This window comes from Oncorhynchus kisutch, linkage group LG12 (assembly GCF_002021735.2).
Source record: "Oncorhynchus kisutch isolate 150728-3 linkage group LG12, Okis_V2, whole genome shotgun sequence".
NCBI lineage: Eukaryota > Metazoa > Chordata > Actinopteri > Salmoniformes > Salmonidae > Oncorhynchus > Oncorhynchus kisutch.
In genome coordinates, this window is record NC_034185.2 from 56,148,955 (window position 1) to 56,162,627 (window position 13,673).

The following is a 13,673-nucleotide window of genomic DNA, read 5'->3' on the forward strand; positions in this document are numbered from 1 at the left end:
AGTCTCCACCACAGCGCTTGAGACTTGGAGAGCCAGGCATCCACACACTGAGCCCCTCAGCCAACCCAGTTTCTTTCCTGGAGGTCACAAAGAAAAGGAGTTTCAGGGAAACGGACACAAAATGGCCGGCCATCTATCCACTCATCACTTTGTCAATGCCAGCCGGCGCATGCAGCTCCACAACACAAAGCGCATTCATTTCCTTTTGTGTGTGTAGCCTGCGACTGTGTCTCTGCCATTTCTAAGGAGGTAAAGTTGTGGCTAGAGAAATGTACCTGGCTGGTGTCTCATTTTGTCAGTGGGCTAAAGTAAGGGGACCTCGGCGTGTCCCAAATGTTGTGAATGTTACAGAAAAACCCTACAAAAAAAGAACTTTCTTTTGACTTCATCCTTTAGTTTCATTATCATCCATTTAGCCAGTGGCTCATACACTAGAGGCGAGCTGGACAGATGATTGCTCTGAAACATTTATTTTTTTAGAGGGAAGCAGCTTACCGGTAACCACGGGAACAGCTTGTTTTCTTCCAATCTGTCGGCGCTGTTCCTTTAGGAACACGTGATTTCATTGGTCGCTTATGTACACATAATTTTTCAGGTCTTATTGCAGGTTCAGCGAAATGCGTGTTTCTCCAGCTCCAACAGTGCAGTAATTCCCAACCATACAGAAGAATGCACACACCAAAAAAAGTTAATTTATACATGTAAATATATGTATATGATGGTGTGTATAGACATTATAGACAGTATATGAATAGAAAAGGTGTATACAGTCGGCAGTAGTTATATAGGATGAGCCTTGACTAGAATACAACATATACAGTGGGGAGAACAAGTATTTGATACACTGCCGATTTTGCAGGTTTTCCTACTTACAAAGCATGTAGAGGTCTGTAATTTGTATCATAGGTACACTTCAACTGTGAGAGACGGAATCTAAACAAAAAATCCAGGAAATGGCATTGGATGATTTTTAAGTTATTCATTTGCATTTTATTGCTTGACATAAGTATTTGATCACCTACCAACCAGTAAGAATTCTGGCTCTCAAAGACCTGTTTTTTCTTTAAGAAGCCCTCCTGTTCCCCACTCATTACCTGTATTAACTGCACCTGTTTGAACTCGTTACCTGTATAAAAGACACCTGTCCACACACTCAATCAAACAGATTCCAACCTCTCCACAATGGCCAAGACCAGAGAGCTGTGTAAGGACATCAGGGATAAAATTGTAGACCTGCACAAGGCTGGGATGGGCTACAGGACAATAGGCAAGCAGCTTGGTGAGAAGGCAACAACTGTTGGCGCAATTATTAGAAGATGGAAGAAGTTCAAGATGACAGTCGATCACCCTCTGTCTGGGGCTCCATGCAAGATCTCACCTCGTGGGGCATCAATAATCATGAGGAAGGTGAGGGATCAGCCCAGACCTACACGCAGGACCTGGTCAATGACTTGAAGAGAGCTGGGACCACAGTCTCAAAGAGAACCATTAGTAACACACTACTCCGTCATGGATTAAAATCCTGCAGCGCACGCAAGGTCCCCCTGCGCAAGCCAGCCCATGTCCAGGCCCGTCTGAAGTTTGCCAATGACCGTCTGGATGATTCAGAGGATGGATGGGAGAAGGTCATGTGGTCTGGTGAGACAAAAATAGAGCTTTTTGGTCTAAACTCCACTCGCTGTTTTTGGAGGAAGAAGGATGAGCACAACCCAAAGAACACCATCCCAACCATGAAGCATGGAGGTGGAAACATCAGTCTTTGGGGATGCTTTTCTGCAAAGGGGACAGGACGACTGCACCGTATTGAGGGGAGGATGGATGGGGCCATATATCGCAGGTTCTTGGCCAACAACCTCCTTCCCTCAGTAAGAGCATTGAAGATGGGTCGTGGCCGGGTCTTCCAGCATGACAATGATCCCAAACACACAGCCAGGGCAACTAAGGAGTGGCTCCGTAAAAAGCATCTCAAGGTCCTGGAGTGGCCTAGCCAGTCTCCAGACCTGAACCCAATAGAACATCTTTGGGGGGAGCTGAAAGTCCGTATTGCCCAGCGACAGCCCCGAAACCTGAAGGATCTGGGGAAGGTCTGTATGGAGGAGTGGGCCAAAATCCCTGCTGCAGTGTGTGCAAACCTGGTCAAGAACTACAGGAAACGTATGATCTCTGTAATTGCAAACAAAGGTTTCTGTACCATATATTAAGTTCTGCTTTTCTGATGTATGAAATACTTATGTCATGCAATAAAAGGCTAATTAATTATTTAAAAATCACACAATGTGATTTTAGATTCCGTCTCTCACAGTTGAAGTGTACCTATGCTAAAAATTACAGACCTCTACATGCTTTGTAGGTAGGAAAACCTGCAAAATCGGCAGCGTATCAAATACTTGTTTTCCCCACTGTACATATGAAGTGGGTAAAACGGTATGTAAACATTAGTCAATGAACACTGGTCACTTTAATATGTACATAGGGCAGGAGTGTCTGGGGTGCAGGGTAGAGTACCGGGTGGTGCCGGCCAGTAACGGTGACTGAGTTCAGGGCGGGGTACTGGATGGTGTGTACCCCATTTGGCGGGAGTAGTTTAGAGGCTCTGCAGTCTCCCATGGCCCAGCTGCCTCAGACAAATGTCCTGCCAGAGAAGCATCGGCCACAGTAATAAGAGGGAGAAAGCAAGAGGAAAATGACACACACTGCACCCCTCTTGTCTGTTCATGTGGAGGCTCCCACTTGCTGTCTCCCACTTGCTTTCCCAACAGTCTAAGACCATGTTAACTGGGGAGAGTTCTGTCTCACCCGGTGCTGAATTTGAAAGTAGATATCAGTCATCCATTATGGAATAATTAGTGTTCAGGGAAACTGGATGAGACATGCTATTCCGGCCTGTCTTTCTGGCCTTGCCCTCTTTTCAGTCTGGCAGATGAGTATCGCTTGACCGGAATATCAATGTGGCCATCTGAATCGAACATGGCTTTGGTGTGTCATGCTCGTCACATTTTGCCAGTGGACTGGTAAGCACTGGTTTGAGGTTTGATTTTATTTTCTCTCATAATATTCTGTCATGTGTATCAGGTACATGGTAACAATAAGAAATGCTCACGTCCATGACTGATCAAAGGTCAAATTGAAAAACACATTGCAAGCTGTTATCACTTCCAATGGTGTGCACCTTTTTAGGAGCGTTAACAATGAGCAAACTAAGAGACTGATGATATCGGCTGTTCCATACCCACAGTCCACTTCTCGGTAACACCGCTCTTAGCTGTGCTACTAAGTTGCTCATCTCCTGCCTGATAAATAAACCATTGATGTGACAACCAATAAGAAATCCCTCTATGCCCTCAGACGAACCATCCAACAAGCAACGCATCAATACAGGATTAAGATTGAATCCTACTACACCGGCTCTGACGCTCGTCGGATGTGACAGGGCTTGAAAACTATTACGGACTACAAAGGGAAACCCAGACACAATCTGCCCAGTGACGCGAGACTACCACTTGCGCTAAATGCCCTTTTATGCTCACTTTGAAGCAAGCAACACTGAAGCATGCATGAGAGCACCAGCTGTTCTGGATGACTGTGATAACGCTCTCTCTAGCCTTTTTAAACAGGTCAAGATTCACAAAGCCGCGTGGCCAGATGGATTACCAGGACGTTTACTCCGAGCGTGCGCAGACCAACTGGCAAGTGTCTTCACTGACATTTTCAAAAAGTGCTTTGAAAGGCTGGTCATGGCTCACATCAACAGCATCCTCACGGATACACTAGACCCACTTCAATTTACGTACCACCCCAACAGATCCACAGATGACGCAATCTCAATTGCACTCCACATTGCCCTTTCCCACCTGGACAAAAGGAACACCTATGTGAGAATGCTGTTCATTGACTACAGCTCAGTGCTCAACACCATAGTGTCCACAAAGCTCATCCCTAAGCTAAGGACCCTGGGACTAAACACATCCCTCCAACTGTATTCTGGACTTCCTGACTGGCCGCCCCCAGGTGGTACGAGTAGACAACAACACGTCTGCCACGCTGATCCACAACACTGGGGCCCCTCAGGTGTGTACTTAGTCCCCTCCTGTATTCCCTGTTCACCCATGACTGCGTGCCCAAACACGACTCCAACACCATTAAGTTTTCTGAGGACACAACAGTGGTAGGGCTGATCACCGACAATGATGAGCCAATAGTTAGGAGGTCTGAGAACTGGCAGTGTGGTGCAAGGACAACAACCTCTCCCTCAATGTGATCAAGACAAAGGAGATGGTCGTGGACTACAGGTAAAGGCGGGCCGAACATCCCCTCATTCACATCGACGGGGCTGTAGTGAAGCAGGTGGAGCGCTTCAAGTTCCTTGTTGTCCACATCACCAACGCTCTATCATGGTCCAAACACACCAAGACAGTCGTGAAGAGGGCACGATCAAACCTTTTTCCCCTCAGGAGACTGAAAGATTTGGCATGGACAGCTGCACCATCGAGAGCATCCTGACAGGTTGCATCACCGCCTGGCATGGCAACTTCTCGGCATCTGACCATAAGGCGCTACAGAGGGTAGTGCGGAGGGCCCAGTACACCACTGGGGCCAAGCTTCCTGCATTCCAGGACCTATAGAATAGGCGGTGTCAGAGGAAAGCCCGTAAAACTGTCAGACTCCAGTCACCCAAGTCATAGACTGTTTTCTCTATCGCACAGCAAGCGGTACCGGAGCGCCAAGTCTAGGACCAAAAGGCTCCTTAACAGTTTCTACCTCCAATCCATAAGACTGCTGAACAATTAATCAAATTGCCACTGGACTATTGCATTGACCCCCCCCCCCCTCCCCTCCATTTGTTTTGTACACTGCTACTACTTGCAGTTTTTTTTATATATATATGCATAGTCACTTCACCCCTACCTACATGTACAAATGACCTCTAACCTGCACCACCGCACACTGACTCGGCACCGGTACCCCCTGTATATAGCCTCGTTATTTTGTTGTGTTTAAAAAATAATAATAATACTTTTAGTTTATTTGGTAAATATTTTCTTAGCCAACAATGCAGTTCAAGAAGAGTTAAGGGCTTGTCAGTAAGCATTTCACGGTTTGAACTCCTTCAGCACTGTCACCTGTGGAAACCAACTGCTGAATCCAAGTTCTGATAGGTGTGTGTGTGTGTGTGTGTGACTGCATGTCCATCGTTTGTCGCCATGGCGATCCAAATGGACATCCCATTCTTCCCCCATGGCATTCGTCAATCCAGAACAGCTGACCAGGCTGAATGGACCTTCAAGCCTTTACCCTCTTCAGCTAAGCTATCTGTCGGCTGTAAATCTGATGCACTAGAGTGGACACACCACTTGGAAAAAACACCATCTGCCGCTTTCTCAGGATATATAAATATATATAGTTATTTAATCAAGCATTTGCTACAGGCATTTCTGAGAACTGAACATTATTTAGGTCACTAAGTACGATGTCTTACTATTGTCTTTTATGTTCTAGTAGGCCTAATTGGCACAGTTCAGTGAGACCTAGGGGTGGATGTGTGTGGGGCTGGGGGTTGTTTGGTCAGTGATGTGGTGAGGAGACTGTCAGACGGTCACCTCTCTGATCCCCAGGGTTGCCTAGTGACAGCTGCCCGCGCCATCAGAGAGTCTCCCCTGACACCCAGCCCCCCCCCCATCCCCTATTCCCCCAACGTCAAATACCCTGACATCAGAGAACAGACACCGCTAGCTTAGTATTATAGAGACAGCCTGACTACTGGCCGATAACCTTCTTGTGAAGACTGCAGAGAAATAAGAGTGGAATCATCTGATGCAGTGGCTGGACCTCGACTTGCTAACCAGACAGTCTGCTATTTTACATGCTGGATGGTTATTACAATGTTGTGTTTGCAATGTAGATGTATACATAAGAATCCCCCCCCCCCCCCCCCCCCCCCCCCTGCAGAAACACTACACATCCACGTACTCCACTTCTTGGTGCAAGCCGGGAGGCTGGCTTCGGAGATTCAGCTTTGTCTTGTCTCTCTCTTCCTTCCACTTAAACTCTTGACGTGGTGCCAGGTCCCGACGCCTCCGAATCAGAGGCTGTGCTCTCTCATCCACAGAGTAATAACACTGACTATGTTTTGAACTGACACAGGGGCTGGGCTGCGTAGTAACTCTGGTCGAGGAGCTGAAGTGGTCACACTACACACTACATGAGGGGTCCATATTCACATAGTAGCATGTAGCCCTTTACACTCGTCCCTGTATTCGGGTTGACACGGATAAGCGCCTACGTTGGAGCGTGGGGGCTCTACAGTAGCATGCTATACATGACGTCAGAGCTCTGGCTCTGTGCTTCACCGCGCTGGATGGGATTTGACTGACAGCTGTTCTGAATTTGAGCACCGCGCACTGGACAAGTTGCCCTCATCCCTCCCGCTAATTGGGCCAAATCTTTTTTTGTCTGATTGAAGGAAATGCTGTAAATTACCTATATATTTTAAAAGATGAGACATTGAGTATTATAATAAATCACGCTTTGTCATACAAGCAAGTCAAACAATTGTATCCAAATGTGCACTTTACATTTCCACATAAAATGTCACGTCATACAGTGTCAACATTTATGATCACTTACAAGACGACTTGGCGCTCTACCCTGGGTTGTTCTGAACAGAATAAACACCTATGTTGTATTGTGAAGAACATTTGCAACAGACCACACATCTGAATGCAAACGACTTCATTCTATTCTCACTAAAATGACGATCTGCTTCTCTGAATTGCTTTGTGAAAGCCTCACACTGTAAAATCGGAATTTGTCATTTAGCTAGTCATGTTGGCAATAGAACAAGCTTTCAGATGATGGCCGCCTGACCCAGATTGCGATTTATAATGGATTGCGTAAACAGTAATTTTGTGATGGCGGGGATGCAGGGTTGCGTTCCAAACTAAACAAGTGTGCTTGCTCTAGTTTCTCAACGGCACAGCTAGGAGAGCTCCAAAAGCCCCTCATAGTTGAAGACTTTTTTTTTGAGTCAACTGTGCGCACTTTGGAGAGGTGTGTGATGACTTGGAAACACCAGTTAGACCTCTCACTCAAAACCTTGTCATCGTTTTGGTGTTATGTTGCACCCACCTCACATTTCCCAGGAACATTCTTGTGTTACTGAATGTATCCAGAGTGTTTTCCGATTTCGTTATCAACAAATGCCGCGAAAAGTACAGTAAATGTAAAAGCCACATTAAATCATAATGTTTGGACTTAGTCTTGTCAGGTGAGCTGCTGTTATGATTTTCCCATGATCTTCAAACTGTTAATTTCTAATTGCTACCGTGGTTATGCAAACTCTTTCCATATTTCTTCTGGAAGAAACAGTTCAGTTTAGCCCTATCCATAAAAGCTGATTCCCTGGAGTGTCAGGGGTTAAAGATTAGACCATCTTCCCACCAGGAGTCTGTCTAGCTAGAGCATAACCAGTGAAGAGTGGATGATGGAATTAAATGGAGGAACCCCGCCTAGATAAAGGTCATTTCCCAAGCCCTAGTGTACTGGGAAACCCTCCTACCCTGGGGGGCATTGAGGGGTTACAGGGGTGACCCATGCCCGGATGCCTGTGTCCCCAGAGAGCTGATGGCCAGTATGGGGCGCCATTCAGGACATATTTACAGATGCAGTATGTCACTGGCCGGAGAGAGTGGCTCAGTCATGTTCCATTGAGAACTGTGTGAGAGCGAGGCAGGCAGGAAGGGTGGGCGAGAGAGAACAGTATTTGAGTTAGTAATATTCTCCAATAGCACAAACAGTCTTGAGGTCTAAGCACATCTGTTCAGTCACACGGAAATAACCTCAGTGCAAGGCATGTTGGGACAGCAACATTGTCCTCCAACTGCTCCTATAAAGACGAGGGACATCTACCAATCAAATGTCCTTCCAGGAAAAGTTAAGCACATTATGGATGCATCCCAAATGGCACCCTGTCCCGTAGAAAGTGCACTGCTTTGATGAGCCCTGGTCAAAAGTAGTGCACTATATAGGGTCTAGGTTGCCATTTAGGACTTAGTCAATTTTCCCACGGTTCCCAACAGGTGCATTGACTCCCCCCTCCACCTCCCCTAACCAGCGTTTTAATAGCTTCCTCCATCAGTCCCCCAGCTGTGCTGCCCTGCTACATCCCTCCATTCAGCCCTGGATCTGCCCTGCGCTGGATAATCCCTCCGCTGTACTGTAATTCCTGCCCCTGTGGCTGATTTTAGCAATGTGTTCACAGCAGGCTTTAGGGCCCCACAGATCAAAGCCAAACATGAAACGACGAGAACGCTTTAACCATCCTCAATTACATCAAGCAGGGGGAGGGGAAGAGTGAGAGCTTCTGTTTTTAAAGTAGTATAGCAGACACTCTGACACCAGCCAGTGTCTCAAACTCTAACCTCCGCAAGCCTTCTGTCTGGGCTCTCTTGATTGGGTGGTCTAATTAGCACTAACATTTCCCCTCCTGTTGGAGACGACATTAATCAGAGTGGTTACGCTAACGAGCAAAGCACTGGGTCGGTACGGCGGTCGGAAAACATTCTCTTACGTTAATTGGAGGTTGATTAAATGTTGCTGGAGGAACCCCCGCTGATTGTCCAAGGTTGAAGTCATCAAAGGACGAGCTGCCTCTATCTTTATACAAGCCCAAAATGAAAAATACATTTTAAGAAGGAAATAGTCATGTGTATTTGGTTAGGAAGTAAACTAGCTAAAGCAGGTGCTTGTGGCTGATTTGAGAAATTCCAGGTAGTCCACGCCACTACTCAGCTGTTGGGCCCTTGGGGCTCTGTACTTCTAGTTCATTGCTGTAGTAGTAGTAGTAGTAAATGTGCAGCTGGATAATTCTTATGTTTTCTTAACTTCTGCTGAAAGGTGCTTGCGTTGTATAGGCTAGACTAGAGGCACCTGCTCAGTAAAGAATTGGTCTAACCATAACAGTAAATAGGCAGTTGGGCATGTTATGTCATTCTTGAGCTGACTCTCTTCTCTGTATACATCAATGATGTCGCTCTTGCTGCTGGTGAGTCTCTGATCCACCTCCTACGCAGACGACGCCTTTCTGTATACTTCTGGCCCTTCTCTGGACACTGTGTTAACAACCCTCCAGGCGAAATTCAATGCCATATAACTCTCCTTCCGTGGCCTCCAACTGCTCTTCAAATCACGTTAAACTAAATGCATGCTCTTCAACCGATCGCGGCTTGCCTGTCCAGTGTTTTAATTGCTATATTGTATTGACTTTGCCACCATGGCCTATTTATTGCCTTTACCTCCCTTATCTCACCTCATTTGCTCACATTGTTGTATATTGACTTTATTTATACTGTATTATTGACTGTATGTTTTGTTTTATTCCATGTGTAACTCTGTTATATGTCGAACTGCTTTGCTTTATCTTGGCCAGGTCGCAATTGTAAATGAGAACTTGTTCTCAACTTGCCTACCTGGTTAAATAAAGGTGAAAATAAATACAAATGTTTGAATGAGCCCCGCTCCCACAGAAGGGCCAGCTCTGTGCCACATTATATGCTATGGAGAGTCTGGCCCTCTTGTCCTGAGTGCTGGCATTTTATTCTTGTCACCTTCTACCTTGTTACACACAACCTAATGGCATCCTGTCATTACACACCACAGCTCCAACTGTGTGCGCGCTCTCCCAGGGCCGTTGTTGGCTTATAGAATTTGTATTGATCTCCCACTGTTTCCGCTGTCTAACGCTGACAAACGTTTTATTCCGCCTGGTCTTAACACGGCCCTTATAACCATATAAATATAAATGCTAGAATGGTAAAAAGCACAATGTAATTCCAGCTCTATGCATGCAACACCTCTGCGGGTCACCTTTGACCTTTTATATGATCTCATTAGCAGCCATACAGGTGTCGACGTTATGATGGTCTATGACCGGGTTTCCAGAGCTCTGTCCTCGGGACCCTAAGGGGGGCACGTTGTGGTGTCTGCCCTAACACTACACAGCTGACTCAAATAACCAACTGATAATCCAGCTTTAATTTTAATCAGCTGTGTAGTGTTAGGGCTAAAACCAAAACGTGCACCCCTTAGGGTCCCCAGGAAGGAGTTTGGGTAATTCTGACCTATAGTGTTGAAGTCTTCTCTGGTTGATTTGAATGGGATTTCAGCAGGACTCTGTCAAAGTACTCCCTCTGCTGGTTCTTCAGTCAAGTACTGGAAGAGAATACCTCTTCTCGGGAATGAACACCAAGGCTTTTTCTGACACTAGATTAGGATTAAGAACGATCTTTGCTCTCACATGTTCTTGACAGCCTTTATAGAACCTGTCATATTTAGGCTACAGATTCCTGTTCTCTTGGCTCTTATTTCAGTGGCTGATTCATGGCGTAGTGTCAGTGTCCTGTCAGTGTCCTGTCAGTGTCCTGCCAGTTTATCAAGAGAGCTGTCATACTAAAGACAGTCGTTGTCAGATTGACTCGTCCTCTGAATGGAGTTCACAGTCAGGCTGACGTCTATTCCTGTTCTAACGGAGTGCACTCACTTCCTGTTGGTGTCAGTGGAGGCGGTCCAGTCTCAAACGGTCGCCTCTCCTGGGGAACAGGAGACAGAATGTGGCTGACTTCAAAAGTAGGGGATGGCATGTAGGTTATGCTAGGCTATTTTCCATCAGGTGATAGACAGGTTTGGTGTGTGTGTGTGTCTCAGACAACCTTCCTACTGTAAGCTCCTATAAGAGTGAGGGACACTGACCGTGAACTCTGAGCTGTATTGCTCTAAATGCATGGTTCTGAGTGAACTCATTCAGGTTGAACTTTGTCTGCGTACCTGGGCAAGGTGAATGTGTCCTGTTCTAGACTGTCACAGACCATCACTGTGATCACCCAAGAGGCTAACGAAACAACACGGCTGGGATGGAGCTTTCCCCTGTTCCCCTGGCCTGCCCCCTCACTCCTTCTCCTCTAGCCTGCACTCCTCCTCTCCCTCACTTGTCTTTCCAAACTCTAGCCGTCACGGCTAATGGACTAACGTCATATTCATTCTCATATTCAGGCCGCGCATAATGAGCATTCTGACACTTTGGCTTCAGAGTGAAGGCGGTGTCATGTTGGGTAACTTGGCTCCATCAGTTTCGGGTACATAGTCCCTGTCATCTAACTAGCTAACATGGCCTTATATTCTGACGTAGGCTTACACCCACAACCTGGTCCCAGATCTGTTTGTGCTGTCAACAGGAGTTGGCAAGATGACACAAACAGGCCACATCATATCATGCTTGCGTGATTAACTTCTATAGTTTTGTGAATAACGGCAGTCTTCAAACAGCATGAACAAGCTGCCTGACACAAGCCTACAGTATGTTTACCAAGACGAGAGTTACATTTCTCAGCACAGTATATTTTGATTAGGCTAAAGTTTCTGGGAACCACCACCAGATTCACTGTCAGTAGACCAGCAGCCTCGGATGATAAACAGCTCTAAACATAACAGCTGGACTTTCTCATTCTGAACAACGTTCCACAGCCGCCATCCAACTCCAAACTACCCCAATGGTTAAGAACAGTCGTTGGACTGGATTCTTCCATGTGGAGCCAGGAATGTCGCTGCTTTCATATCATGACAGATGGGTTGTGTTCATTGGCTGTGTCAGAGGCTAGAATACCAGTAGCTCTGTGTGTGTGTGTGTGTGTCACGCTGAGGCTCGGTAGTTAGTTATTGTAGAAGTTCCAAGGCCCGTGCTGTGTGATCCTAAGCCAAAGCTTTCCTCTATTGTCTCCCCACCAAAATGCAACCAATTGGTGCATCTCCCAGCACAAATGCTTTGTTTTATTTCTACCGTTATGAATAAAAGATGCCGGGGTTATTTCCACTTTATTTTGGTGAGCATCAGCATTGCAATTGTCTGTGTGTATGAGATGGATAACTCTATCTCCTCTTTTCCCCCCCCCCTCTCTGTTTCCCCCCTCTGTCTCTCGCTCGTTTTGTATCTCTCTCCTACAGAATGCCAAGCCCTTCTCCTCCTCAGACAGCCTAGTGAAGGTCCAGGAGGTAGCAAGCTGGCTTTTGGAAATGAACCAGGATCTGCTGTCGGGGGGCAGCAGGCGGGGCCTGGGGGGCCGGCGAGGGGGCCCGGGGGCCCAGCGAGGTAACGCCTCCTCCTCGGCCCGGACGCCCCAGGGCCAGCAGCCTGGAGAGGAGGCCGACGAGGAGGAGCACATGAACCGGGTGGTGGAGGACCAAGAACACCAGCAGTCCAGAGTCCAGCCTGCGGCCTCGGCGGGGGGGGAAGGAGTGGAAGAACCGTGGACCTCCAGGCAGAATGGACCCCAGGGAGACGGGGAGGAGGAGGATGGAGGAGGAGTACCCAACGAGGTGAACGGAGGAGTGACTAAGGGCGGCATGTGGATGTGGGAGGCGGAGCGACGGCAACAGGGGGGGGATGACGAGGAGGAGGAGGAGGAAGAGGAGAACAACAACAGTGGCAGCCAGCAGGGAGAGGAGGAGGAGGAAAGGACAGAGGGAGGAGCGAGAACGGGGAGGGAGGAGGAGGACGAGGAGGAGATGGACCAGGACAGTGATGACTTTGAGCATTCGGAGGAGAGTGGGAGGGAGGAGGAGGAAGAGGAGGAGGAGGATGGCCTCCACTCACCCTCCATCAGGAGTGATGCGTCTGTCCCCAACAACAACCTGGACCAGTCCTCGGGATGCCAACACCAAAGCTCACCCATCAAGAAGAAGGTAAGACCTGACCAGTGTTCATGTTTCACAGTATACCAGAACTTACTAGATACTAGAACCTTCAAAAACGATTCTCTACTACAATTGTTATTTTCGTTCTTCTGTCAAATGTCTCACGCCATCTTCTGATTTGAGAGAGGATCAAGTCTGTATCAGCGCAGCCAACATCCCCTTATCATGCCTAGCCCTCTTCCTCATTGCTAGCTCTAGCCTGGCCTGAGGAACCAGTGCACACACTGGGAGTCTGGGTTGCATCACATTAACTCCCCACTCATACTGGCTCTAGCCTGGCCTGAGGAACCAGTGCACTCCCTGGGAGTCTGGGCTGCATCACGTTACCTCCCCACTCATACTGGCTCTAGCCTGGCCTGAGGAACCAGTGCACTCCCTGGGAGTCTGGGCTGCATCACGTTAGCTCCCCACTCATACTGTCTCTAGCCTGGCCTGAGGAACCAGTCCACACACTGGGAGTCTGGGCTGCATCACGTTAGCTCCCCACTCATACTGTCTCTAGCCTGGCCTGAGGAACCAGTCCACACACTGGGAGTCTGGGCTGCATCACCACTTATGCTGAACAGAAGTTAACACCGGTGAATATTGCAAAACGGCAACAATGTCCATTACAGGCTAGAAGAAGAAGATACTGGTAGCTTCCAGCTATGTTTCCTTGCTAGTACCATGTACCTTGTTGGCGATAATATGCAAACCATAACACACACGATTGCTGATTTCAAAGCTGAAATGTGTTCTCCCTCGCCTCGCGTCTCTTCCAGTCAAGGTTCTTTGCTGGAGCCCCAAAATGAGTGTGAATGATGTCATAGGTCTTAAAACATATTTTATAAAATGTCTCTTTTTCTTCTTCTATGCAAATGTTGTTGGTCAGTACAATAAAATAAGTCCCTAATGGAAGGATAACAGATTGTTTGTTTGTCATCTGTAGCCCT

General features: G+C 47.3%; 1 protein-coding gene across 3 annotated transcripts in view; it reads left to right on the forward strand.

Moving 5' to 3' along the window:
- LOC109878625 (F-box/WD repeat-containing protein 7) overlaps nt 1-13,673 on the forward strand; it is a 187,445-nt gene that overhangs the window by 59,823 nt on the left and 113,949 nt on the right. For all 3 annotated transcript variants that reach the window (XM_031837853.1, XM_031837855.1, XM_031837854.1), the window contains one exon: nt 11,992-12,729. In XM_031837853.1, the coding sequence (XP_031693713.1) occupies nt 12,061-12,729 (669 nt within the window). In that variant the 5' untranslated portion in view covers nt 11,992-12,060. The remainder of the gene's footprint in view (nt 1-11,991; nt 12,730-13,673) is intronic.